The sequence below is a fragment of the Silurus aristotelis genome, assembly GCF_946808225.1.
Source record: "Silurus aristotelis genome assembly, chromosome: 17".
Taxonomy (NCBI): domain Eukaryota; kingdom Metazoa; phylum Chordata; class Actinopteri; order Siluriformes; family Siluridae; genus Silurus; species Silurus aristotelis.
This window is the reverse complement of record NC_139590.1, coordinates 6,200,942-6,226,932: the sequence shown is the minus strand read 5'-3', so window position 1 is coordinate 6,226,932 and position 25,991 is coordinate 6,200,942. Positions and strand designations below refer to the sequence as shown.

Here is a 25,991-nt window from a genome sequence, read left to right as displayed (position 1 = left end):
TCTCAGTAAGCTAAAATTCAATGTCAATAAATAAATAAAATTATGTTCTCTTGTGCTTGTTTTAGACTAGATTGGCCACTTCGCACTTTAGAGCTGTGTTTGGATTTTTTATTACTTTCTCACATCTTATAGGACCCATATGAACATCAATCATTTAAATTTTTCCTTTTTTTTATAAACTCTTGGAAACACTTGGGTTTTAACTCTTAGAAATTTCTTTAACCAGTCATACAAATAATATTTTACTGAGCCAGCTCTTAGAATCCAACACTATGACTTATGTACAATTTCACGACAGCAAAAATGACAAAACTTATTTATTCTATCATTTATTTTCAGTAACTAATCTATAATGATCAGGAGCGAATTGAATCTATAATATAACACAGGAACACTTGACATTAGGTTGAGATGGGAATAAATCCTGCATAGGACTTCAGCCCATGGCAGCTCAGGATATGGTGCACCCACCCTCACATATACTCACACACTCAGAGTTGCCATTTCTACATACATACATTGATTGGAGGTACCTGGAAAATCCCTACAAAGTCAATATAGCTAAATTACAACAGGGACTTAGGAACAAAACATACACTTATTTTTTCAATATTCTGTTGCTGCATTTTATAACTTCAGATTACAAAATGTGGTTTATTTACTTACTATAATAACGTAATAACAATATATTTTCAGTCAAGGCTATATTATATACTTATATACACATTACTGAATACTGTTTAAGTATACATTTAGAAATTTGCTCCTGGTAAATTCTTTAAACCAATCATTCTTCAAAAATTACCAAAGCAATATTACTGAGATTGACATGAAATAAAAAATTGGAATGTCAGCAGGGGAAAAACTCTTGACTCATCAACTGGCTTAAGTCGCTCATGACTTGACCTTCATGAAAAGCCTCTGTCAAGTTCTAGTGTAAGATCAAGAACACTTTGGGTCTCGAAGTCTGTGGTCTCAGGGTTTAAAAAAGTGTACACTCTTGTGGCCCTGTGAGTAAACTTTACAAAGAGTCAATGTTCCATTCAATGCTAAAGACTACAGATATTTACTGGTTGGCTGAATTTTTTTTTGTGAACCCAGAAATGATTTTATGTTGAATTCTACACGAAAAATTTAATACTTTTAATGTTTTTTCTTTTTTGTACAAAAAGACTACACAAATTAAATTAGCCGTTTCTAGCTTTTCTCCCAAAGACTTCACTGAGTCTCAAGACGATGAGCAAAAAGTGGTGCAAGAAGGTGTTTGGAGTGCATATGCTCTTTTCTTGATCATTTTCTGACCAATTATGTGAGGCAATCAAACGCTTTATATTTATGGCAATTTTGTTTACAGGGTTCACATGTTAAAGTTTATAAAGAAGTAACAATAAAGAACAAGAAAACAATCTTTCTTGTTTTTTTTTTTTACCAAAAAGAAAAGCTAAATATTGTGCCCTAAATAAATAAATAATTAAAAATTCTTCCTTTTTTTTTTTTTTTTTTTTTTTTTTTTTTTTAAAGATTATGCATTTAATGATCACTTTATTTTTACAAATTATGTAAGTTGCAAGTGTGCTAGCAGGTGAAAGCAGGTACTGTTCTAATACTACAATAGATTATTTAGACAGAAAGGTTCTTCAAATGTTCCGCAGTCAAAAAAACTATTTCACACTGATGTATGAATTTCATGAATGTTGTATTGCATGAGGCTCTGAACACATTTTCCACCCCTGAAATGTAAACACACAAAAAAAAAAAGACAATTGGGCTGAGCTGCTGTCTGCCCGCATCACATAAGTTCTATTTATACTGGACAGACACGACTGCTGCTCAAAAAATACTGACACGGGACCCAGGCTGAAGTACCTGTTCTGAATACGCACTGCCATTCATACAGCTGCACCAAGACTGGGAGTGATTTATTATCTGAGGATGATGACCTGTGAGGCTGAAGGTGAAAGGCAGAAAATGGAAGACGCACAGAAAGAAACAACACAACACGTAGTATGTATAATACATGATAAGGTATATACTAAACAAAAAACTTAGAGTGTAAACCATACTAAAAGTACTAAAAGTACCAGGCAACATTACATTACATTTATAGCATTTAGCTTAGACGTTTATCCAGAGCGACGTACAAAAGTGCTTTGATTTTCTATCAATGAATAAATCAACACTGGTTTACTAGATTACAAACTTAAGACACTATCTCTAAAAGGAACAAATACAAGATTTAAGAATTAAGACTGTCTTGAGGAAAGTCTGCTCGGAGATCATTGCACGTGTGCGGTGTAGGAGCGTGTGAAGCAGCAAGTGGCTTCTATGGAGTGTGTAGGAGCGCATTATCATTGATCAATGTGTGTATGTATGTGTGTTGTGAGTCTGTAAGTTGATCTTGGGGGATATTGAGTTAAATGTCATTGAACCTCTGTGAGGTACACGTTGACAGATCAGGCTGTGTTAAGGTCAAAGGTTAAAGTACAGTACAGCAGCTGAACATGTCTGAAAGAAAGAAAGAAAGAAAGAAAGAAAGAAAGAAAAAAAGAAAGAAAGAAAGAAAGAAAGAATTTCACATCCATAGTGTTTCCCCCCTTGATAGTTTCTCATCATGCATTTTTCTTTAATACATTTTAATCATTTGCATTTGTCAAGAATTCCTGTGAACCATCTTGAGATGCTATATAAAAAGGTCCATTAATTTATAAAAGACTCCTGAGATACTCATGACGGGTTCACATTAAGTCCTAGTTTATGTCTTCAATTTTTTGTAACATTATAGACAAAACCCATAATAGTTAATATTTAATAAAAACACATATGGGTGATTGAATTCATCCTTTGATAGGAGATATGTGGATGCAGTTATCCTGTAGCTTCACACTGACTGGATAGTGCACTCAGACTTTCATGCTTCTCTCTCTACCTTAACCTCTTTTTACACATGTATTTTATGTCATATTGTTTTTGAAATCCTGATGAGAACTCTTAATGCTTCTCACTTTCACACACTCACATACGGATGTGCACAAATTTTTCCATGCCTTGTCATTTGAACCGTTAATCCCCTGAACAGAATGTCCTTACTTATTCTCAGCTATCTCTCTTTCTATCACCCAGGAGTTACAGTTATTACATTCAAGCTCCCTGATGGTAAGCTGGGGTGACCTCTTTCTGCCCCTGTAAGACCAATAAGACACTTGAGCCATCACTCACTATGCCCCCTATCCCTCACCACTCAATACCACAATCCCTGACTCCATGCCTTCCATCCTATACTGACCATGTATGTTCCAAAAACAGACATCATTTTCAGACCCCTGCTTCAAGGCTAACCCCCTCACACACACATACACACACACACACACACAAATACACACAAATACACTCAGGCCCACAGTTGCTGCCAAATTACTCTTGCCACCTCTCTCCATCAGAGACCCTGCCCCTTTTCCAAATACGTGCCACCTCAGCCAATAGGGGGTCTTGCAAGGGTGCGCCTCTAGGCAAGAGGCTTTGGGGTGTCTTTATAAAACCGTATGAAAATGATCAAAGGTTAGCACTTTCTGTCAGTCCAGGGAGGAGAGGAGGCGAGAGAGATAGGGGGAGAGAAAGAACGACTGGGGCTGTTGATTTTGTCCCAACTTCCACACGTTTAGAAAGTGTTGGTGGGTAAAACATTTTTAAACTCTCTGTCCTCAAACGGAATTAGACAATTTTTTTTCTACTTCATGGTGAACTTTTCTGAGCTCTGAGACTTTGGGATCTGACCTTTGGTTGTTGTTTTTTTTTTTTTTGGTGAAGCCTCCCCTTGAGCTGAAAGGATGGAGAATGCTCATATTCAGGAGCCGGCCACATGCCTGTCCTACTTTGGTGTCAATGAGAGCACAGGCCTATCACCTGACCTGGTCAAGAGGAACCTGGCCAAGTTTGGCTATAATGGTGAGAGAACATGAACGCATAGATGAATGGGTGGATGAATTGGATGGATGGATGAATGGATGGACTAACAAACAATATGTTTATATGAGGAGAAAGAGTATATGTAGCCAGGTTGACTAAGAGTTACTGAAAAGTACCGAAAAAGAAGAACAAAGTATTTAGATACTTTGAAGTAAAAAAAAAAAAAAAAAAAAAAAAGTTGACCTCTCGGTCTTGTAGGTCAGGTGGGCAAAAGAGAAATAGAACAGCAAATATTGAATAACGCCAAAATAATTCGAAAGTGTATGCTTTAAGTATATATATTGGAACATCTGTTTGCATGCTATTATTGACTTTATCTTGTATTTATTTTATGATGTAGTCGTTAGGCCTTGATGTCTGGAGGTCAAATTAATTGCTGATGTTTTTTTTTGTGTGTGTGTATCATATTAAGATGATTAAAATGTTTTTGTAATTATTCAACAATGAATATGACTATAATGTACATATTAATATCCTTATTTTGCATTATATCCTTTATCCTGCCTCCTGGACTGAACTGACCAATCACAGAGCTGCCTGCTGAGGAAGGTGAATCTTTTTTCCGCTCTCTCTTTCCGGTTTTTGCATGTGTTTTCTCTGCTCGCTCTCACAAGCAAGTTATTTGCTGATATATAAACCGAGGAATGAATAAAACATGACACGTCATGCTGTCATAGGAATATAATTATTGTTATATGAAGTTATGGTTAGTAGTGCGGAACACCTGCAAAACAACCCAGGTCCTATTATTACTTTGTATATATATTTCCAAATCTTATGAATGAGCTGTTACTATACAAATTATGCATTATTATTAGTAGTAGTAGTAGAATTTTATATGGTGCTATTAAATTACCCTATTAACCCTAACCCTATAAGTACAAAGGTACTACTGTCAGAGTCTTTGTTACAAAAACATAATTGATACCATCTGACCAATCAGAATCAATCAGCAAAATATGGTACTGCAAAATATAATAAATACAGAAAATAAGCATGCTACAAGGTACACTACCAGAACTGGAATCATCTAAGGTTTTACACACTCAACCACTCCAGCATTCACAAATACAAACATTGCATTTATATTTTCTTACTTTCTCTCAGGTAAATCAATCTGGGAATTAGTGCTGGAGCAGTTTGAGGATTTGTTGGTCAGGATCCTGCTGTTAGCTGCCTGCATCTCATTTGTAAGTAAAATCTAAATAATTTATTAAGAATATTAAGAATATAACAATGATGTGATTGAGTGGGCTGTATCTGAATATGTCAGAGCCTATAGTCCTGACCCCCACACCCCCCTCTTGTTTTTCCCCCTTAAATAGAATACAAACTACCTTTACCCATCCTTTACTGGTTGCAAAGAAAGGGTCTATTGTTGCAAGTGAGGTGCCAAATGTGGGTGTGTAGTGCACTTAAAAGGAAGCAGAACTTCATACTGAGACACAGATAGGCATAGTTAACACTGTTCTAAATGGCAGGGACACATTTCTTGCATGCCCAAGCCTCCCTTGTCCATCAAAAAGTGACCTCTTCACCCTTTAGCCCTGAGCAATGTATTGTGGGTAAACTGCAAATTCAGAGGTGTTATGTATGGCAGAAGTGTTGGACTTCACAGGGATATAGTTCCACACGTGCCACCTACTATTTTTAACAGATCTGAGAATTTTAGAATTTGAAATTATATTTTTGCTTGTAAAGCTTTTAAAAATAGTTAGAGACAAACAACATTTTTTTTATTGTCTTTATAAAAGTCTATAGGTATTTTTGTCAACTTCTAGAGTAGAAAGGAGAGCTGGGAAACTATTCAAAGTAAGCTAACATGAATTTAACATTCGATCGCTTGCCAGCGTTGATACATTTCAATGCATTTCGTAATTTGTTTATAGGGTATATCCAAGAATCATTTCTAGTATGATCCCTTATGATGCACTGTAATGATGTTGTCATAAATCTGGTAGTAGTTTAATTGCTGAAAAACTACATAAATACTACTATACTGTACAATATACTATAAATCACAGTTGTGGTGCTGCGAAATGGTCACCAATTGGGGTGATCAGTTCATTCTCTCTAATTTATTTTTAAGTGTCACCATGGGGCAACACTCATTCTTCTGTATGTCACAACAGCTATCATTGTGGCTTTAAATGGCTGGAGAAAGAAAGACAGGAGAGAGAGAGAGAGAGAGAGAGAGAGAGAGAGAGAGAGAGAGAGAGAGAGAGAGAGAGAGAGACAGGGAAAAGGTCAGGGACGGAATATACGAGGATTACTTGGTAGAGAGACAGAGATAGAAGCAAAAAAGAGAGAAAAGGAGAGAAAGTATGTCAGAGAGCTGGTGTTAATGTGCCATAAAGCAAGTGCTGCGTGTGAGAGATTCAGAAGGAAGACACAATAGACCGAGGCAGCTGTTCTCACACCATCTCTCCATTACAGACAGACAGACATAGAAAGACAGGCAGGAATTAGGAGGGACTATCCAATGCAGGATGAGGGAGCCAAGATGATAAAACAGATATGAATGATGACTGTTAAATAACATTCGGGATCGAATGTCTTCCCTTGTTTGTTGTTTTACTAGGCTGGGAAAATAATACTGTTACACGGTGACACTAACACATTTATTATATTTATTATATACATGTTATTATTGCCATTATGAGGTTATTAGTTCTTCTTACTCTATTTCAGGTTCTGGCTTGGTTTGAGGAGGGTGAGGAAACTGTAACTGCCTTTGTTGAACCTTTCGTTATTCTGCTCATTCTTATTGCCAATGCTGTGGTTGGTGTGTGGCAAGTGAGTGACAACATACACAAATCAATGTTTGTAGTGTGACTGTAAAAGGACCTAGCAGGGTGACTGTGAAAGAAACTTAAAGACATGCATCCAATTAATTAATATTAGTTGCTTTTTTAAATCAAAATTATTTTACCTTTGGCAGGAGGTTAATACTTGACCACAGGTTGATCAAATATACAGTGCATCCAAATCAACACAGGAATACCAGTAGGACTGTAAAATATTAACAATAGCAACTTTAGTCGTGGCATATTTCATAATGTTCTGCATGAAGATTGATTTACACAATGGGGCCAAGGTTAATCTCAGTAGATCCATTGGATCTTGAAAGCTTGTAATAATATAGCCTTATCATCATAGTACAGAAGGCTGGTCAGGTTACAGCAACATCTATATGTACACAACAATGTTCATCTGTAAACTATGCATGCCAGGGGAAGAAGAAAAGATGTAAAGAAATGGAATGGAAAATAGAAACTAACTTTGCAGGAATACTGACTTCCTCAGGAGCGCAATGCTGAGAGTGCCATTGAGGCTCTAAAAGAGTATGAGCCAGAGATGGGCAAGGTGTACCGAGCTGACAGGAAGAGTGTGCAGAGGATCAAGGCCAGGGAAATCGTCCCTGGAGACATTGTTGAAGTGTCAGGTACACACACACACACACACACACACACACACACACACACACACTGGAAATAACAAATACCACTATGGCCTCCCTTTAAATTTAAACAAAAGAAAGTGAGAGGGGGGGAATAAAGGGATCAGAGAAGGTCAGGAGATCTCAACAAGAGCACAGTTAAAGAAACACTGGTGTATAAATATGGCTCAGCACCTGTCTTCCACTTGCCCCCACCTCAATCCCTCACTCCCCCACCCCCCTTTATCCTTCTCTCCAACTTTTTTTTATTGTCCCACCTGTTCAGTCCTCATAACTGCTTTCTCTCTGCAGTCAGCTGGTTTATTGTGTTTTGCAGACTCAGTGTTCTCCTTCTCTGTCTATACCTCAGTCTTACTATTCACCAAAAAATATCCATAATAATTTGCATAAATGCATAATTTGTAAACATTAGAGATTATTATAGGATCATGATGCCATACTTCGGCTAAACCTGTTTGTCAATCTCCAATAATTGTAAAATAAAATAAAAAAAATTGTCTTTTAAATTTGTGTAACATTATATACACTTCGAATGATTTTAAGAGTGAAAACCTCTGAGGATGATTATTATTAATTGTATTATTATTATTTAAATAATAATTATTTTTATTATTGTAGTAGTAGCAGCACTTATAGTAATGTGTGTGTTCTCTATCCTGCAGTTGGTGATAAAGTGCCTGCTGATATCAGAATCACTTCAATCAAATCCACAACTCTGCGTGTTGACCAATCAATTCTTACAGGTACAGGCTTCTAGACATATACAATTAATAACCTTAATGGTTATAAATAGTTTTAAACACAAAATGAAATAAGATTATTAACCACCAATAAACACCCCTTACTGTGTCATAGGTGAGTCCGTGAGTGTGATTAAGCACACAGAGGCTGTACCTGACCCCAGAGCGGTCAATCAGGACAAGAAGAACATGCTCTTCTCTGTGAGTCTCTCTTTCATTACCATTCATTTTATACTCTAATATCTTACATCATCCATTATTGCCCATTTTAAACAGCTTTCATTATCTATCCATGAACCTCCTTTCTATAGTCTAGCACTATTATCAGTTATATATTAACTCACCCAATTGTGTCCATCCTGTACAGGGCACCAACATCGCTTCAGGAAAAGCCATCGGTGTAGCTGTGGCTACCGGCATTGCCACTGAGATTGGAAAAATCCGTGACCAGATGGCAGCCACAGAGCAGGAGAGGACCCCACTGCAGCAGAAGCTGGATGAGTTCGGAGAGCAGCTTTCCAAGGTCATCTCGCTCATCTGTGTGGCTGTGTGGCTTATCAACATTGGTCACTTCAACGATCCTGTGCATGGTGGCTCCTGGATCCGCGGCGCAATTTACTATTTCAAAATCGCTGTGGCCCTGGCTGTGGCTGCCATCCCTGAGGGTGAGAAACTAATGACTACTATACAGATATACAGAATTCTTACATTTGATTAATCAGACAGTCGCAACTGAAACAAAAGTTGCAAATCACAAGTTTTTATTAATGCACTTTTTCTAATAATTGTTTTTTTAATATATATTTTGTAGTACTAGCTAATTTACATGGACTCGTAGGCCAGATAATTCACATAACCGAAGCCTAATAAAAAAACAAATAAAAAATCTGTTATTTAACAAAGAAAAAAGATGCCATTGTTGATATGGTTCCATGTTGGGATACTCAGGACAATGGAGTTTGCACTTTTAGGTTTTGCAGTAACAAACTGGCTGCTGAGAAAACAACTAAATTTTCAGCTGCTACAATAGAACTAACTAGTTTCACACATGTTCCACAATAAATAATACATCTTAGAACGTGTTGTTATAAGAAAAATATTGATGCCAAGGAGGTAACAGCAGCTCTGCTTCATATCAGGCTGCATGTAGTCTTGTTTGGTGCACTTGATTAATGCACACCTTATCTGACTGGGTGTTGGTAGGTCTTCCAGCTGTGATTACAACATGCTTGGCTCTGGGCACACGCCGTATGGCCAAAAAAAATGCCATAGTTCGCTCTCTGCCCTCTGTGGAGACTCTGGGCTGCACCTCAGTCATCTGCTCTGACAAGACCGGCACTCTGACCACCAATCAGATGTGTGTGACCAAGGTGGGTAATGGATATAAGCACTACCACACATACAGGTTAGGCCCGGTATGATTACGTTTAGAAAAGTGAGGCCTAATTAGTTAAGTATGATTAGGTTCAGTATTTTTACAAGCAAAAAGTATTGAGTATGCTCAGGTAGTTTATTTTCCACAGGGATAGACTGGACAATTCAAGAGTGCATAAAGCATAACAGGTTTAATATTTACCATAGGAGTTGTATTTGAAACACTTTGTTATAAGGTACTTAAAGGACAAAACAAATAACTCTTTAGGAAATAAATTTTCTTTTCATAAATTAATCTCAATGTTGCTTTCGAGTGGAGTAAGTTGGGATTGATTCCTTTTCACACATACATGGTTTTCAAATAACCTCTAATTACACAGACAAAGCAACAAATCCTTTATTTCCTACATGTAACAGTTTTCTTTTTTCTTTTTATTGAACCAACAAATGCAGTGTTATTGTTTGGATTTTTTTTGCCTCTGTTCAGGTAGATTTAATAGCATATCCTTTAGGAAAAAACATTCCTCATTTCAATGACCAAGAAGTAGAATAAAGCATAGATTTAAGAAATGATTGGTGTCTTGGGTCATAACATTAGTCCTGTTAAATGGTTCATTTTGGAAGTTTCATCTGTACACCTGGTGGTTTGGTTGCTATTGGTTACTTGGTAAAGCAACTGGTTTGCATACTATATTAAAATTAGCTACACAGTGTCAGCAGGGGACAGGCAAACAACATGAAGTGCTCCAAGTTTTAGATTTGTTTTAGATGCATTTATAGAAATATCTGTTTAATTGGATTTCAGTTGAGGTTCACCAGTTGTACTGTATGCTGATTAAAAAAGTAACATGAGTGTCGAGTCTTTTATACAGAGATCTAGCAAAGACAGACATTCTGATAAATGGAATGAGGTTCAAAATAGTGATGGGTCATTCATGAACGATTCATTTTGGATGAGTCTTTAATGTGACTCACAGTACTGTAAATGAGCAAAGCATCGGAAAATCTCTGTAGCTTATGTACAGGAAAAATAATTGTGTAGTTCATCTCATGTGTCCTCTGAGTTGTTCGTTCTTTTGTCACATGACTCCAATATACAATATTCAGTTTAGTTTATATATATATATATATATATATATATATATATATATATATATATATATATATATATATATATATATATATATATATATATACAGTGAGGAAAATAAGTATTTGAACACCCTGCTATTTTGCAAGTTCTCCCACTTAGAAATCATAGAGGGGTCTGAAATTGTCATCGTATTTGCATGTCCACTGTGAGAGACATAATCTAAAAAATCCAGAAATCACAATTATATGATTTTTTAACTATTTATTTGTATGATACAGCTGCAAATAAGTATTTGAACACCTGTCTATCAGCTAGAATTCTGACCCTCAAAGACCTGTTAGTCTGCCTTTAAAATGTCCGACGCCACTACATTTAAGAATCCAACTACTAACATGGCCAAGACCAAAGAGCTGTCCAAAGACACTAGAGACAAAATTTTACACCTCCACAAGGCTGGAAAGGGCTACGGGGAAATTGCCAAGCAGCTTGGTGAAAAAAGGTCCACTGTTGGAGCAATCATTAGAAAATGGAAGAAGCTAAACATGACTGTCAATCTCCCTCGGACTGGGGCTCCATGCAAGAACTCACCTCGTGGGGTCTCAATGATCCTAAGGACGGTGAGAAATCAGCCCAGAACTACACTAGAGGAGCTGGTCAATGACCTGAAAAGAGCTGGGAGCACCGTTTCCAAGGTTACTGTTGGTAATACACTAAGACGTCATGGTTTGAAATCATGCATGGCACGGAAGGTTCCCCTGCTTAAACCAGCACATGTCCAGGCACGTCTTAAGTTTGCCAATGACCATTTGGATGATCCAGAGGAGTCATGGGAGAAAGTCATGTAGTCAGCTGAGACCAAAATAGAACTTTTGGGTCATAATTCCACTAAACGTGTTTGGAGGAAGAAGAATGATGAGTACCATCCCAAGAACACCATCCCTACTGTGAAGCATGGGGGTGGTAGCATCATGCTTTGGGGGTGTTTTTCTGCACATGGGACAGGGCGACTGCACTGTATTAAGGAGAGGATGACCGGGGCCATGTATTGCTAGATTTTGGGAAACAACCTCCTTCCCTCAGTTAGAGCATTGAAAATGGGTCGAGGCTGGGTCTTCCAACATGGCAATGACCCGAAGCACACAGCCAGGATAACCAAGGAGTGGCTCTGTCTCCAGACATAAACTCAATAGAGAATCTTTGGAGGGAGCTCAAACTCCGTGTTTCTCAGCGACAGGCCAGAAACCTGACTGATCTAGAGAAGATCTGTGTGGAGGAGTGGGCCAAAATCCCCCCTGCAGTGTGTGCAAACCTGGTGAAAAACTACCTCTGTAATTGCAAACAAAGGCTACTGTACCAAATATTAACATTGACTTTCTCAGGTGTTCAAATACTTATTTGCAGCTGTATCATACAAATAAATAGTTAAAAAAATCATACATTGTGATTTCTGGATTTTTTTTTTTAGATTATGTCTCTCACAGTGGACATGCACCTAAGATGAAAATTTCAGACCCCTCCATGATTTCTAAGTGGGAGAACTTGCAAAATAGCAGGGTGTTCAAATACTTATTTTCCTCACTGTAGTTCATATATATATATATATATATATATATATATATATATATATATATATATATATATATATATATATATATATATATATATATATATATATATATATATGAAAGAGTTTCAAAGAACCAAGTCACTGAAATTATCCAATCTCTCCACTAGTTCAGAGCAGAAATTTGCAATCATATTTTGCAGATTAATATGCCTTCTGCAGATGAACTGCATTTACACACTGCAATAATACTGTTTTGTTGTGTCTAGTTTCAAATGAGTTACTATAAAATATGTTTTTTAGATGTTCATTGTTGATAAAGTGGAAGGGGACAGTGTGACTCTTGACCGATATGATATTTCTGGCTCAAAATACACTCCTGAAGGAGAAGTGTAAGTAGACAACAGCTTACTGAGCAGCTATTAGCAAAAGAAAATCTATAAACACATACTGAATATGGAGATATACTCACTTTTACAGAACTAAAGACGGTCTTCCAGTGAATTGTGGCCAGTATGATGGGTTGGTTGAGCTGGCTACCATCTGTGCCCTGTGTAACGACTCCTCTCTGGATTACAACGAGGTCAGCAATTTCTCACACACACATTCATGTTCCTAAATACATTTTTTAAATTTCCTTGGTAAAGGGACTATAAAGTGTCTTTATTGGTAATGTTTTGTCTTAATTTTAGTAAATCATCTGTTTACAAATATACAGTACATTACTACAAAAAATATATTCTTTCCCTCTGATAGTCTAAAGGAATTTATGAGAAGGTGGGTGAAGCCACTGAGACCGCCCTCTGCTGCCTGGTGGAAAAGATGAATGTGTTCAACACTGAGGTCCGTGGCCTGTCCGAGGTGGAGAGAGCCAATGCCTGTTGTGCTGTAAGTACAATTACAATACAATTTTATTATACAAGTTCATCTCTTCAAGGCTTAAACCAAATACCAAATGATCCACTAAGCCTCGGTTTTCCAAATTCCTCATTATCTACAACAGTTTTATTTGGTTGGTTGGACGCAAGATTTCTTCAGAAATAATCCAAAAAGGGATCTACTTGGTCTAACATAGTTATCTCTGCGTATATTTTGTTCAGGTAGTTAAGCAGCTGATGAAGAAAGAGTTCACACTAGAGTTCTCCCGTGACAGGAAGTCCATGTCTGTCTACTGCTGTCCCGCCAAGACCTCAAAGGCGTCTCTCAGCAACAAGATGTTTGTCAAGGTAAGTGTACCTTTCAACAGACATTTACAGTCAAATTATAAAGAAACTTGCATTAATGAACCTCCATTGAACAAACCATCATGCAGGGTGCTCCAGAGGGTGTGATTGACAGATGTGCGTATGTGCGTGTGGGAACTACCCGCTTACCCCTGTCTGGCCCTGTGAAAGAAAAGATCATGGCTGTGATTAAGGAATGGGGAACTGGCCGTGACACCCTACGATGCCTGGCTTTGGCCACTCGAGACTCCCCTCTGAGGAAAGAGGAAATGAAACTGGAGGATTCCACCAAGTTTGCTGAGTATGAGGTGAATAGATGAATGGATAGAAAGATGTACAAGTTCTACCCAAAAGGGGTAAAATGTAATACAAGACACCTACAAAGTGTTTCTTTTTACTATAGTCATTAAGGAGAAACTCTACAGAAACTCTACAGAAACTTGACCCAAAAACCTTTGAGAGTACCTTTATTCAAAATTGTAGTTCTAGAGGCTAATAAGTTCCACTCTCCTCCAACCTATTTATGTTTTTTCTGTGCTCCAAAGACTGATCTCACCTTTGTGGGCTGTGTTGGCATGCTGGATCCTCCACGTAAGGAGGTCATGGGCTCCATCCAGTTGTGCAGAGCTGCTGGCATTCGGGTCATTATGATCACTGGTTAGAGGCATTACTTCCTTCATATCATCTTCTGACTTTTTTTTTTTTTTAATCTGTACTAGGGCTTGCACCAGATTTCCTTCACTACCCCTCACTCTTTACCATGTTGTCCTGTTTCTCTTAAGTCCTCATTTCCTTCTCAGCTCTGTATAATTACATCTTTTCCCTCACTCACAGGTGATAACAAGGGCACTGCTGTGGCTATCTGCCGTCGCATTGGCATCTTTGGAGAGGATGAAGATGTCACTGGGCGTGCTTTCACAGGTCGTGAGTTTGACGACCTGCCCCTGGCACAGCAGAGAGAGGCGGTTCGCAAGGCTTGCTGCTATGCCCGTGTTGAGCCTTCCCACAAGAGCAAGATTGTGGAATTCCTGCAGAGTTATGATGAGATTACAGCCATGGTAAGAAGACTATAATACTCCCAGGACGTTCTCAACAATACCCATTTCCTAGGTTACACCTACAATGTATTAATTTATAGATTTCTTTTAATTACCATGTTCTAACAATAAATCCTCATAGACTGTGGATTGCTGACTATGTCCACTGCCTGTTCTGATTGTTTTGAGAGATTTTTTATTCCAGGAATAATCCACATTGATGAAAACTAACATTTCAATGCCCTTTAACAGACTGGTGATGGTGTGAATGATGCCCCTGCCTTGAAGAAGGCTGAGATTGGTATTGCCATGGGCTCTGGCACAGCTGTTGCCAAGTCAGCCTCGGAGATGGTCCTGGCAGATGACAACTTCTCTTCTATTGTGTCTGCCGTTGAGGAAGGCAGAGCCATTTACAACAACATGAAGCAGTTCATCCGCTACCTCATCTCATCCAATGTGGGAGAGGTTGTCTGGTGAGTAATCTCATTTCTAATTTTGACCTGTTCCTGTGCTCTGCCACTGTCCTCACTGTCACATCTTGGAACTATTAGAATCATTTCTTTCCTCTTTCTTCCCCCCCAGTATATTCCTGACTGCTGCTCTTGGTCTGCCTGAGGCCCTGATCCCTGTTCAGTTGTTGTGGGTGAATCTGGTCACTGACGGTCTTCCTGCCACTGCTCTGGGTTTTAATCCTCCTGATCTGGATATCATGGGAAAGGCTCCCCGATCTCCCAAAGAACCACTCATTTCTGGATGGCTTTTCTTCAGATACCTGGCCATTGGAGGTACAATAAAGCAGTTACCAATAATATATACATACAGATAATCGAATAAAAAGAATGACATATTTTATTAACTTATCTGTGGGTGTCTGTGATTTTTTGTTCTTCTCCTTTAGGTTATGTTGGAGCTGCTACTGTGGCTGCTGCCACATGGTGGTTTCTTTACTCTGAGGACGGCCCAATGGTGACCTTCTACCAGCTGGTGGGTCCAGTCCTCCTAAATAGAGACCACATAGGCTCAAACTATGTTTGCTAATAAATAAGTAACCCTTAACAACAAATAAGAGTTGCTTACTTTATTCCAACATTATAAACTCATTAAACGGCATATCAAAAGCTAAACATGTTTACATCTTAAAAGATTGACAACGTTTATTTAAGCTGGGTTTTGAATCGGGTGATTAACTTCAATAGTACTCACTGGATAGCACTGTATTTCCCAGACACACTTCATGCAGTGTACCGAAGAGAACGAGGAATTCGCCGACATTCGCTGTGAGGTGTTCGAGTCCGCTCCCCCAATGACTATGGCCCTGTCTGTTCTGGTCACCATCGAGATGTGCAATGCCCTTAACAGGTCATACAGAAACCACCTCTTGATGCTTTTTTTTCTGCCACCAAGCTACTTAATTGTCCTAATAATGAGGGGTAAATATTACATGATACATGATTATATGATGATAAATCATTCCACTCAAAGTATCAGAGAATCAAAGAGTTTTCATCCATAAAGCACATATTCATATACATATAGGTTTCAGAGGAGTGGGCATATCATACAAATGATAGACAGATCTAAAAAGACAATGAGTTGAAATGACCCATACTATGGGTCTTGAATTTGACCTAGGTATGGATAAAATCTTTTTTGATAGTTTCAATTTTCTTTGTATGCAAATATTTTTGTATTTTGATTATTTATTTATTTTTACCTTAACAATAAAACTATTACAGCAAGTGTGGGTAAAGTGTGTAAAAAATCTGTTTCTCTAGCATTCATACTGTAAATGGGAGTGTTCGAGCAGGAAAACATTAAAGTGTATTGCTAGATGGTCCTAAGAACCTGTGCTTTTAATAACTTGCTATCTTGATGGTTTTTCAGTACTGGCATAACCTTTGTTTGTATGTGTAGCTTGTCAGAGAACCAGTCTCTGGTGCGAATGCCTCCCTGGAGCAACCTCTGGCTGGTGGCTGCCATGTCCCTGTCCATGTCCTTGCACTTTATGATCATCTATATTGATCCTCTGCCTGTGAGTCCCATTGGACATTAATTTCCCAAATCTTTTACTTCTACAATACTAATATTTTTCCTCGACTTCACTGTAGATGATTTTCAAGTTGACTCACCTGAATCTGGAGAAGTGGATTGTGGTGCTACAACTCTCTATCCCCGTTATCCTCATCGACGAGGTGCTCAAGTATGTCTCTCGCACCTACTTGGAACGTAAGTCAACACGTACACTCCTTTACAGTGAACATGAATCTTTAAAAACTGATTTTAAACATTCTTAACTAGGATGCTTCTTTCCTACCTTCACAAAATTGCACCGATTGCACCAATTCCTCTTCCCTTACCTGAACATCTCACCTCAACTACCTCACTTCCCTTCCTTTCCTTCTCCCCTCATTTCCTTCACAATTTTATTCCATCCTAATCCTGTTCCCTTAACAATTCCTGCAACAAAGCAAGGTATCCCACAATCCTCCCTGTCCTTTTTCTTAAACTTAAGATCTGTCCTTGTTCCTCTGTGTTAAAAAGACTGCTATGCGAGTATGTGTTTTAGTGTTGTGTGCTTTACTGTTGAATTTCTTTCGCAGTAGCGCATCAAATATTGTCACTTGACAAACATATAGTCTGGCTGATGTGAACTTTGGAAATGACAATTCATATCCAACAAACAAAAGGATATGAGAATGTGCTTGAGTTAATAAATACTAATAAATAAAAGGCAATTTAATAACTCAGTGCTTATATAAATACTTGGTTGTCTGAAGTTGATGGCAATGATCACTGGCTCCGAGCTGGATCTCCTTTACACTCTGTGTCTCATATGTGTGTGTTTTGCCTCTCCAGAGAAAGATGACAACTTGGTGGCTAAGAAATGGGACTAAGAGATGCAAACTGACAAGTATATGAAATGAGAAAGAACTGGCTATAGAATGAGCACAAAAAAAAACCACCATGAATGGGATTACAACAAACATTCAAGCAACAAACAGTGAACAAGTCAACATATCTGAAAATACCAAAAAGAAAAAAGAAAAAAGAAGAAAAATAAAAAAAAAATAAAAACCCACAATGTTCTGTGAATATGAATGTGATCTAAGTTTATGTATTTAAATAAATTAACATTATAACTAGATAACTAATATTTTAAGGATTCTATTACTAAAAAATACAAATATATTTCTTAATAAAGATATATATTTAAAAAATACACTTGTCTTTTGAAGTGCTTAAATGCTAATACATGGACAAAAGTGATAAAGATTACCAGTGTTCATTTGTGTCCAACTATATTTATATAAATTGCGTCAATTGAATGCAGGTCATTTTTGTGCTCAAATCTGAATGCTCACATTGTATAACACAGGATCTACAGCTGAGCTCAAAGGTTTTAGAGGCAAATAAAAATTCTCATAGTTTATATATTCAAGATATTTCACAATGATCTCATTAGTAACGTGCAAAAAGCACTTTTGTACGTCACTCAGGACAAGGGTGACCGCTAATGCTGCAAATGTGTAACGACATAAAATAAAGATAATTATGACCTTAAATAAAAGACAATTAATGTCATATGGCACGATTGTATCATAACAACGTGTAAGTCAAGAAAAATGGGCAAAAACAAGCCAAGCAATCTGGAAGAATTAAAAGAAATGTCTGGAAGAAATACTTAAAATATTAAAATTATTGGATGAAAATGCAAATGGTGGGTAAACAAATCAAAAATCCTATTTTTTTTTTTTTTTAGAAAGGGGTGCACAAATATTTACTTAAATGAATATTTCAAACATTCATTATCCTGTATATACCTGATGCCCACGCTGAAATTAAGGGCGCGAGAACATGAAAGATCAATAAAGACAAATCCAGGATTGGGCAAACATTTTTTTTTTTTAATAAAACATGTCCAAGTGGAAGACAAAGCCCGAGAGAAAACTCTTGCTGCGAATCCAGATGTTAATTTACATTTGTATGACTTCTAAAGCTGTTAATGGCAGACATGATAAATATTATCATGAGACTAGAGGAGTGGTTAAAGAACGCCAAGACTGGTGTCTTGGTCCCAGATTAAATCTAGTGTTTGATTTATTTTCACATGGAGTCACAAGATTACACAGGGTCAGAGTCTAGAAAAGTTCATATATAAAATATATAATAGTTCCCTCAGTTCCACAGATTTAAAAGTTTCTGATAATTTGGCTGGTGACCAAAACACAGAATATATATGAACGACTATGTTTATGTAAGCTTTAGCAGGAGTGATCATGTATACTGGCCAAGTCATCATCCACCACCCTTTACTGTACAGCTACTATAAATGGGTTTTGGGGTTAGAGGACACATTGTCGAAGACTTGCCTTGGTCATCTTTTAGCTCTAAATCGCTGAGCTTGCAACCTACACTGCAAAATGCTTCAGATAGTTAGTTGAGATGAAAGATGAATGTCCACTGAAAAATGTCAGTATTCTAAATTTACCACAGTTGTTAATAATAATAATAATTAGTAAGAGTTTGCTGCACTCTTAATTTGACAAATTCTTGAGCTTGATCCTGGTTCACTTCTATGGCCTTAACAAAAAGCGCTCCATTTCGCTTTAGTCCAGAGACAGGGTTTAGGGTTAGGAACTGTTGTGCTGGTCACTTTCTACTTCAAGTTGTTCTCCAAGGATGTGCTTGACTTGGTCCAGAGATTCAGCCTGACGAATTTGCTCCATCTTTACCTGAAAAGGTAAAGCTTTTATGCTTATGTGGAAAAATGCTAACCTTCGTAGACAGAATATTTATTCGTTTAAACAGCCAATAGGCAGACAATCCAAGAAGTGCTCCTTGCTGGATTAATCCCTTATGCGCATTAAATCAGTGGTGGATGAAGTACACAAACCATGCACTTGAGTTAAAAACAGAGCTGGTGCTCTACCCTGATTGGTGGCTTGCTGCATGTTTGACCAGTTAAGATGTTATCCACTTATGAATGAAAAGGAACAAAAGATTTTGCAAAAATGCAGTTGAGTAGAAAGTAAGATATTTGATTTTGAAATGTAGTAAAAGTCTCCCCAAATGGAAATACTTCAGTAAAGTACAGATACACGAAAAAGCGACTTAAGTACAGTAACGAATTACATTTACTTTGTTACTCTCCACCACTGCATTAAAAGTATAAACTTGGAATAGGAGTGCTTTAAATTGGCCCATGGTTTGCTGTTAACAAAGTAAAAGAAAAAAAAAAAAGAAAAGGATTCATCGCATTGTTCGAGTCTCAGCTTCAAACTGTAGCACAGATATAAAAAATAACCTGCATTTGAAAAAAAAAAAAAAATAATAATAATAATTAGACGTGTACCTGTAGTGACTGTGAGAGCTGTACGAAGTCTCTCTGTACAGCCTGGCTTGTGTCCAACTGACTGCGCAGACTGATCACCTGACTGCGCAGCTCTAAATACTGTTCATGAAGCGCAGCCTACGAGAGCGATACAGAAAAAGAGATTCAAATCAAGAGGCTTCATTAAGTGAATCAACATCAGCAAGAGGTTTATTTCCCGTAACACACGTAAAACAGAATACACTTTGGTCAATGCGGAAGGCTGCTATCTGTATATATAAATATACTCAATATAAATTTAAGTATCCAAAAGGTGACCAAAAGAAGCATTTGGGGGGAAAAAATACCATTTCATTAGGAAAATTTACCAAATATTTCAGATATACTTCGCGCTTTTAAACTTTTATTCCATGATTTGAAACAATCCTGAATTGGTGTGTATGTTCAAAGAGAGTAGGCTGGTGGAGAGCTGCTGGCGATATAAACACACATTTCCCATGCAAACACTCGCATCAAAGCCGACTGCTATTACCTTGTCACGGCTCTGGACCTTGCTGTCACTCTGGAGATGTGATAGTGCCACCCGGAGGCCTTGCACCTCAGTGAGACATTCCTGCAGCTCTCTTTCCAACTATATAATACAAAGACACACACGTGATGAACCTAAATCTCTTCAATAATCTGGAGAACGGTGTTTTCGTCTTTTTAATTCCTTCACACGCACCTTTTCTTTTTCACTTTGGATGCGGTCAGTCTCTGTCTTAAGGCTGGAGAGTTTGACTGAGGAACACACACACACACACACACATATACATATATACATACATATTTGTGAAACTGTACTGCAAATGTGTAGGAACAATTCAACTCACCCTCCAGGACCTCTGTAGGAACAGAGAAAGAGCAACAAGTTATTACAAGCACTGAAGAACTCAACTTGCAAAGAGCATCAGTAACGAATAAACATACTAACCGCTCTCTTCTGTTCGCATCACCAGCTGCTCTCTCAAGTTCACAATTTCAATACGCAGCCTTTCTTCCGTGTGCGCTCCCTACACAGACACAGGATGAGTACATTCGTCTTACGCTCGTACACACAAACACGCTGAGGATACACAAAAGCAGCGTCTCACCTGTAAAGTAAACAGCTCTGGGTGATTATCTCCGGCTGTGTTATCTTCCGTCTCTCCACCTTTTAACCTGGACAGCTCATTACACACTTTCCTCTGAGACAAGGACAGCTCTTTCTGCAGATGAGAAGAGCAGATTCACCATGCAATAAAAACACACACAACATATTGCTACGAGTCACTCTGAATAAGATTATCTCCAAATCATACAATGTAAATCCACACTGCCAGTTTATCTGAAAGGAGCGTTTTGCTTTACTCACCAATCGGCTCTGTACAGCACTCTGCGATTGGCTAAAGGATTTCTGCAGCTCCTGGAGAAGAGTCTCAGAGGTCTGCACTTGTGATTGGAGCACTGCTGCCTGTATTTCCCACACAAACACACTCAACTGATTCAAAGTATGACCTTGAATTTTGAACAAAGATCAGATTTTTACCCTCGATATCCAAGTGTGCAGACTTGCAAATTATAAGCAGTTACAGGAAACAATATATAAAACAATTAAATGAATTCAGCTTTTAAATGTGGCTGTATCATGTTATTCCTCCTACAACTTTTACTCTGGAGAGTCAACTACCTGTTTCTGGGTTTCTGTCGTCTGAGTGTCCAGCTCTTTCTCAAGTTCTGCCTTCTGCTCTTTCAACTGGGTCAGTTCTCTCTGAAGTTCAACCACCTGATGTTCATAGTAACACAGTGAGCAACGATTACCATTATATTATCTACCCGACACCACAGATATTAGTAACAACAAGTGGCATACTGAAATGAGGCCACAGAAGTGCGAAATAACACGTCAGGATTATTTCTAACGTTTACTAAACAGTGTAAAACAGTCTCTCATAGACTTATTACTGCAAATTAAGTGCACAGTTATAGGGGTTTATCAAACAGAAAAGGATGTCAATTCCTGTGGACATAAACTAATTTATTCTGAGAAAAAAAAACCCCGCACACCCTGGTATTTGCTGCCGAGTAGGCGGGCGGTTGAGAAATACAACCACAGCACTCTTGACCTAGTAGCAGACTGGTGATGACCTGAAAAAACTGGCTAGGCATTAGATCAAATTTGACACCCAATTTTCCAAAGTAGCATGCACTGTGGTTGTTTCATTTCCTTTATAAAACATCAATTTACCAGTGATTGCACTTATTAACAAAAAAAGAATGGCATCATACTTTTTTAAATCGATGTATAGTTGCAGAGAAGATACAGAACAATTTAGTTCCTGTTTCCACTTACACTATAACAGCTACTACACAGCTATTCCCTCTTCAGCTTCTCTTTTTAATAATGTAAAAAATTAAATAAATAAATAAAAAAACAGCTTGTCTTGTTATATGAAAGTCTGATCTTGGTCAAACCACCTCCTTTTAAACCTATGCACAATATCAAAATCAACAACTGCTTATAACAATGACTGTAGCTGATATCTAAATACTGTTCCATAAAATTGTTGTCCACTATATATTATATAGTCCTATAATATATATTGTTTACTAACAACTAACACTGCGATACTGACTTGTGTTTGGAGTCCTTCCCACTCTGTGTGTGTGATCAGCCGATGTCCTGATGGGGGCAGGTAGATAGCTTCAGGCACCAGAGTTCCTGTTGAGACCAGGGAAGCGGTGTCATCCTGAGGGGGAGTGCGCCGGGAGAGTAACGGGGTATCCAGAGAGAAGCACGACAGAGAGGAGGTGTCACACTGCTGCATGTAGAATCCCTCCATATGTAGTCCAGTGCTCTCGCTGTCAGAGGGTTCAGCCAGCAGATCCTGAGGCTCAACGTCTTCTGCCACACCCTCATTCTTCAGCCTCTCACTAGGCGGAGAGGTGTTCTCTATCCTTCCTTTTTTTATGCTGTCCTACAATCAAAGAGGGTTTGAGGAGAGAAAATAGAGATACTGTAGGGTTTCACAAAGTGCTGACAGAAGCAAAATTGACCGTAGGAACCAAATAGAGAAACGATACACCATGCTTTGCATTAAAGAATCGCAACAGTCTGTTGCAACTAATGTCATGAATTTTATCACAAGCATGCAACATGAATTTCAGCACGTACAGAGGAAAGAACAGAAAACGGTCAACATGCACCTGTAATTAAATACACAATAGTTTTGTAAAATCCCTTTATGAGTTCTTGAGTGATGGGCATATTGAAATGAAGTTTTACATGTAAATAATTTATACGCATCATAATTGGGATTAAATTAAAGAAATCCTAAGCAGATTGAAGTACTTTTCACTGTATAGCTTCAATGTTGGATCAGATTTTTAACATGTAATGGTTCTAACCTTTCATCTGTGAAGTGTGAACCATACTTTTAAGAATTTCGCCTTCACGTCAAAAACATTGCTTACACAAACAAACAAGCAAAAGCCTCCTAAAAACACACACCCTGTTTTCTGGGCTGAACCCTGCTCTCCTCCACTGAGCACGCTCTGATTGAAGGGCAGATATTCTGGCTTCATACTGAGAGGCTGTTTCTGAAAAAAGGAAGTGAGAAATCAAGTCAGCGTGGAAAAAAAGCAGTTGTTTTCGTGCTTATTTGAATCGATCTAACCATAGTGAAACTGTGAAATCTAAAAAAAAAAAAAAGTCCCTTTCACTTTCTTTTCTGCTCCTCACCTCTGAGCGCCTCATGGAGTGATTGTATCTCCTGGTCACACTGTCTCTGCAGATCCTGCAACTCCTCCTGTTTGCTCAGCTCACAAATCTTCGCCACTCCCTGCCAGTGCTCCAACTGTGCCCGGCACTCGAGCAGCTGGAGCTGAACGTTCACTTCATCGTCAGGCGATGCTGATAAGAAAAAAAAAAAGAAAACAAGACAAGGTCATAGATAGATCCTTTCTTACACCTTTTCGAAAGCAAACCTCTTGAGCACTATTTGAGCATGCGAAGCTGATGGGTTTGAGATGTATAGTTCAGGGTCAGTGCCTTATAATTAAGACTGATATGACGGGTTCGAATGACGACAAAATGATGCAGAATGTCTCTGGCTCGGTCTATACAGTTTTAAAGTACTACCATAATTGGATTGAAGCAGATTGTTGGTTAATGATGGGGCGTAACTTAAAGACACCTGTTGATCCAAGGAGGGGGAAAAAAAGCTTCTCTAGATGCCAGACAACACATTAAACCTAGTTATATGGTCGACAATGTCTGTTATTAAGATGGACTTCCTAGGTGCAATGTGACACATGTCAAAGAGGGGCAATACTGCCAATGGACAAAACTTTACAGCTTGAACTCCTTGCTATGCAGCAAATATCCACCCCAAACAAACAAAAAGCGTTAAATATGAATTATAAACTAGCCTGAAGGGCGACAAAGCAACTTTGTTTTCAACAATAAGCGCTTTGTTTACTAGTTGGCGTTTACATACCAGCAGACTGGCTGTCCTCCTTGCTCGTCACCTCCATGCTCTAAAAGTCGTTCAACGCGACACTTCCTGTTCGTTTCAGCATTATTATAAGTCTACAGCCATGTGCTTCGACTGCCTACTAAAAGTCCGTGTTGACGAGTTCAGCTGTGGGGGAAAAAAAACACATGAAACGAGAAGAAAACGTCCACGACTGCAAAAGCTTCAGGAAACAACTTTCCCCGGTTTAACCCTGCGGAAGTGACGTCACCATCCTTCCTGTAGGTTCGAGAGCAGGCAAGGAAGATCAGGAAGGGAAGCAAGTTTGGGTTTTGCGCAGTCAGAGAGCTACTTTTTATTTCTCAGCTTATCTTATAAAAAAAAAAAAAAAGCTGAATTCTTGCCAACAGACTAATCTAACCTGTGTAAATATTAACAACTTGAACATTGCAGGGTCATTCAAACCTTGTGCATGCATGAAGTACACACAGAGAACTATTGCTGTTTGTCATTATAAACATCCCTGGTGTAATATGGTGAAAAATCTAATATACACAGTGTTCATTATTAAAATACTACCAAATCCAATAGAAAGCATAGAAACTATGCAACCCAATTCATTTATCTACAAAACTCGACATGTTCAAAACAGGGCAATCGCCATTTGTTGATCTGCCAGCAGTTTGTTTTTCCTCTAACCAAGCAGAAATCTACGCCAACAGCACTGCTAACAATTTCTTCTCATTGTTCGTTTGCCTGAAGTACACCTCAAATTATATTTCGAACAAGGTGAAAGCCGATGAAGTCATATTTCGTTTGACCTTGCTGTGAACTTATCCGTGTTCGGATCGATTCTCAAAGCTTTTTTTAAGAATACTGTAATTGGTAGTATTTCAGTAATTAATATTTTGTATATTTGATTTTTCACCATACTACACAGAAAAAAAATCTTTGTATGACAAGCTAGAAGAAAGCAATTAAAGCGATAAAATTTCCCAGTGTAATATGGTCAAAAGTCAAATACACAAAATGTTAATTATTCTCAATAATTTTAAAAAAGGGCAGTCACTATGTGTTTATCTACCAGCGTTTTTCTTCCTCAATAACCAAGTAGAAGTCTATGCCAAGAGCGCTGCCAACAAGTCTATTCCTTTATATATATTCATCTGTATATTATGTACATAGTACATACACATCTGTAAATTACTGTTTATAGTCCTTTAATACCATTTTATTTAATTTTATTTAATTTATGTAACTCATGTAAACACTGTATATCCTGCACTTGCTGCTATTGCACTCTGGTTAGACCCAAACTGCATTTCGTTGCCTTGTAATGACAATAAAGTTGAATCTAATCTAATCTAATCTAATCTTATGTTGTTCAGCCAGAAGGATCTTTAAATTATATTTCAAACCAGGTGAATGCTATTGAAGTCAGATTTTATTTTGACATTGCTGTGAGCTTAACCGTGTTTGGATCGATTTCAAAATCAGTTTATCTGCTGGTTACAGTGCTGAATCCGTATAAAACATACATTCAATTGCTCATTCTTGAGACTTACACACATCTTAAGACAGACACATGCATAGTTGGACAGGCAGGCTAAAATAAATGGACAGATGGCAAAAAATAAGTAACTTCTCTCTATGACAAGCAGGAAGGAAACCACTGAAGAAAACATACTTCAGGCACATGTACTTACTGTGAC

General features: G+C 38.0%; 2 protein-coding genes across 2 annotated transcripts; one reads left to right on the top strand and one right to left on the bottom strand.

The window, feature by feature from the left end:
- The first annotated feature begins 3,520 nt into the window (after positions 1-3,520).
- On the top strand, positions 3,521-17,529 carry atp2a1 (ATPase sarcoplasmic/endoplasmic reticulum Ca2+ transporting 1). The gene is made up of 24 exons (XM_083567330.1): positions 3,521-3,668; positions 3,805-3,942; positions 4,495-4,512; positions 5,071-5,153; positions 6,655-6,759; positions 7,270-7,408; positions 8,086-8,166; positions 8,279-8,364; positions 8,531-8,828; positions 9,367-9,533; positions 12,498-12,586; positions 12,675-12,777; positions 12,951-13,082; positions 13,295-13,420; positions 13,507-13,725; positions 13,963-14,074; positions 14,252-14,475; positions 14,707-14,927; positions 15,037-15,239; positions 15,353-15,438; positions 15,680-15,813; positions 16,369-16,486; positions 16,563-16,680; positions 17,311-17,529. Exons 2-24 carry the CDS (start codon positions 3,825-3,827, stop codon positions 17,346-17,348), a joined length of 3,018 nt encoding a protein of 1,005 aa, XP_083423456.1. The 5' UTR covers positions 3,521-3,668; positions 3,805-3,824; the 3' UTR covers positions 17,349-17,529.
- Positions 17,530-18,336: 807 nt separating this feature from the next.
- rabep2 (rabaptin, RAB GTPase binding effector protein 2) lies at positions 18,337-24,580 on the bottom strand. Its single transcript, XM_083567390.1, has 13 exons — positions 24,304-24,580; positions 23,547-23,717; positions 23,316-23,404; positions 22,441-22,782; positions 21,495-21,590; positions 21,180-21,278; positions 20,920-21,033; positions 20,760-20,838; positions 20,659-20,670; positions 20,511-20,566; positions 20,319-20,417; positions 19,808-19,924; positions 18,337-19,187 (listed from the first exon to the last, which is right to left on the bottom strand). The coding sequence occupies exons 1-13, from the start codon at positions 24,338-24,340 to the stop codon at positions 19,086-19,088; spliced, it is 1,413 nt and encodes a 470-aa protein (XP_083423516.1). The 5' UTR covers positions 24,341-24,580; the 3' UTR covers positions 18,337-19,085.
- Between the last annotated feature and the right edge of the window lie 1,411 nt (positions 24,581-25,991).

Coding starts and splice junctions, on each gene's coding strand:
- rabep2 (XM_083567390.1), bottom strand. CDS start 24,340: ATGGAGGTGACGAGCAAGGAGGACAGCCAGTCTGCTG. Junction 21,591..22,440: donor GGGAAGGACTCCAAACACAA/GTCAGTATCGCA, acceptor TATGAACATCAG/GTGGTTGAACTTCAGAGAGA. Junction 20,839..20,919: donor CAGAGCTGTTTACTTTACAG/GTGAGACGCTGC, acceptor GTGTCTGTGTAG/GGAGCGCACACGGAAGAAAG.
- atp2a1 (XM_083567330.1), top strand. CDS start 3,825: ATGGAGAATGCTCATATTCAGGAGCCGGCCACATGCCTGTCCTACTTT. Junction 8,829..9,366: donor TGTGGCTGCCATCCCTGAGG/GTGAGAAACTAA, acceptor GGGTGTTGGTAG/GTCTTCCAGCTGTGATTACA. Junction 15,439..15,679: donor TGGTGACCTTCTACCAGCTG/GTGGGTCCAGTC, acceptor TGTATTTCCCAG/ACACACTTCATGCAGTGTAC.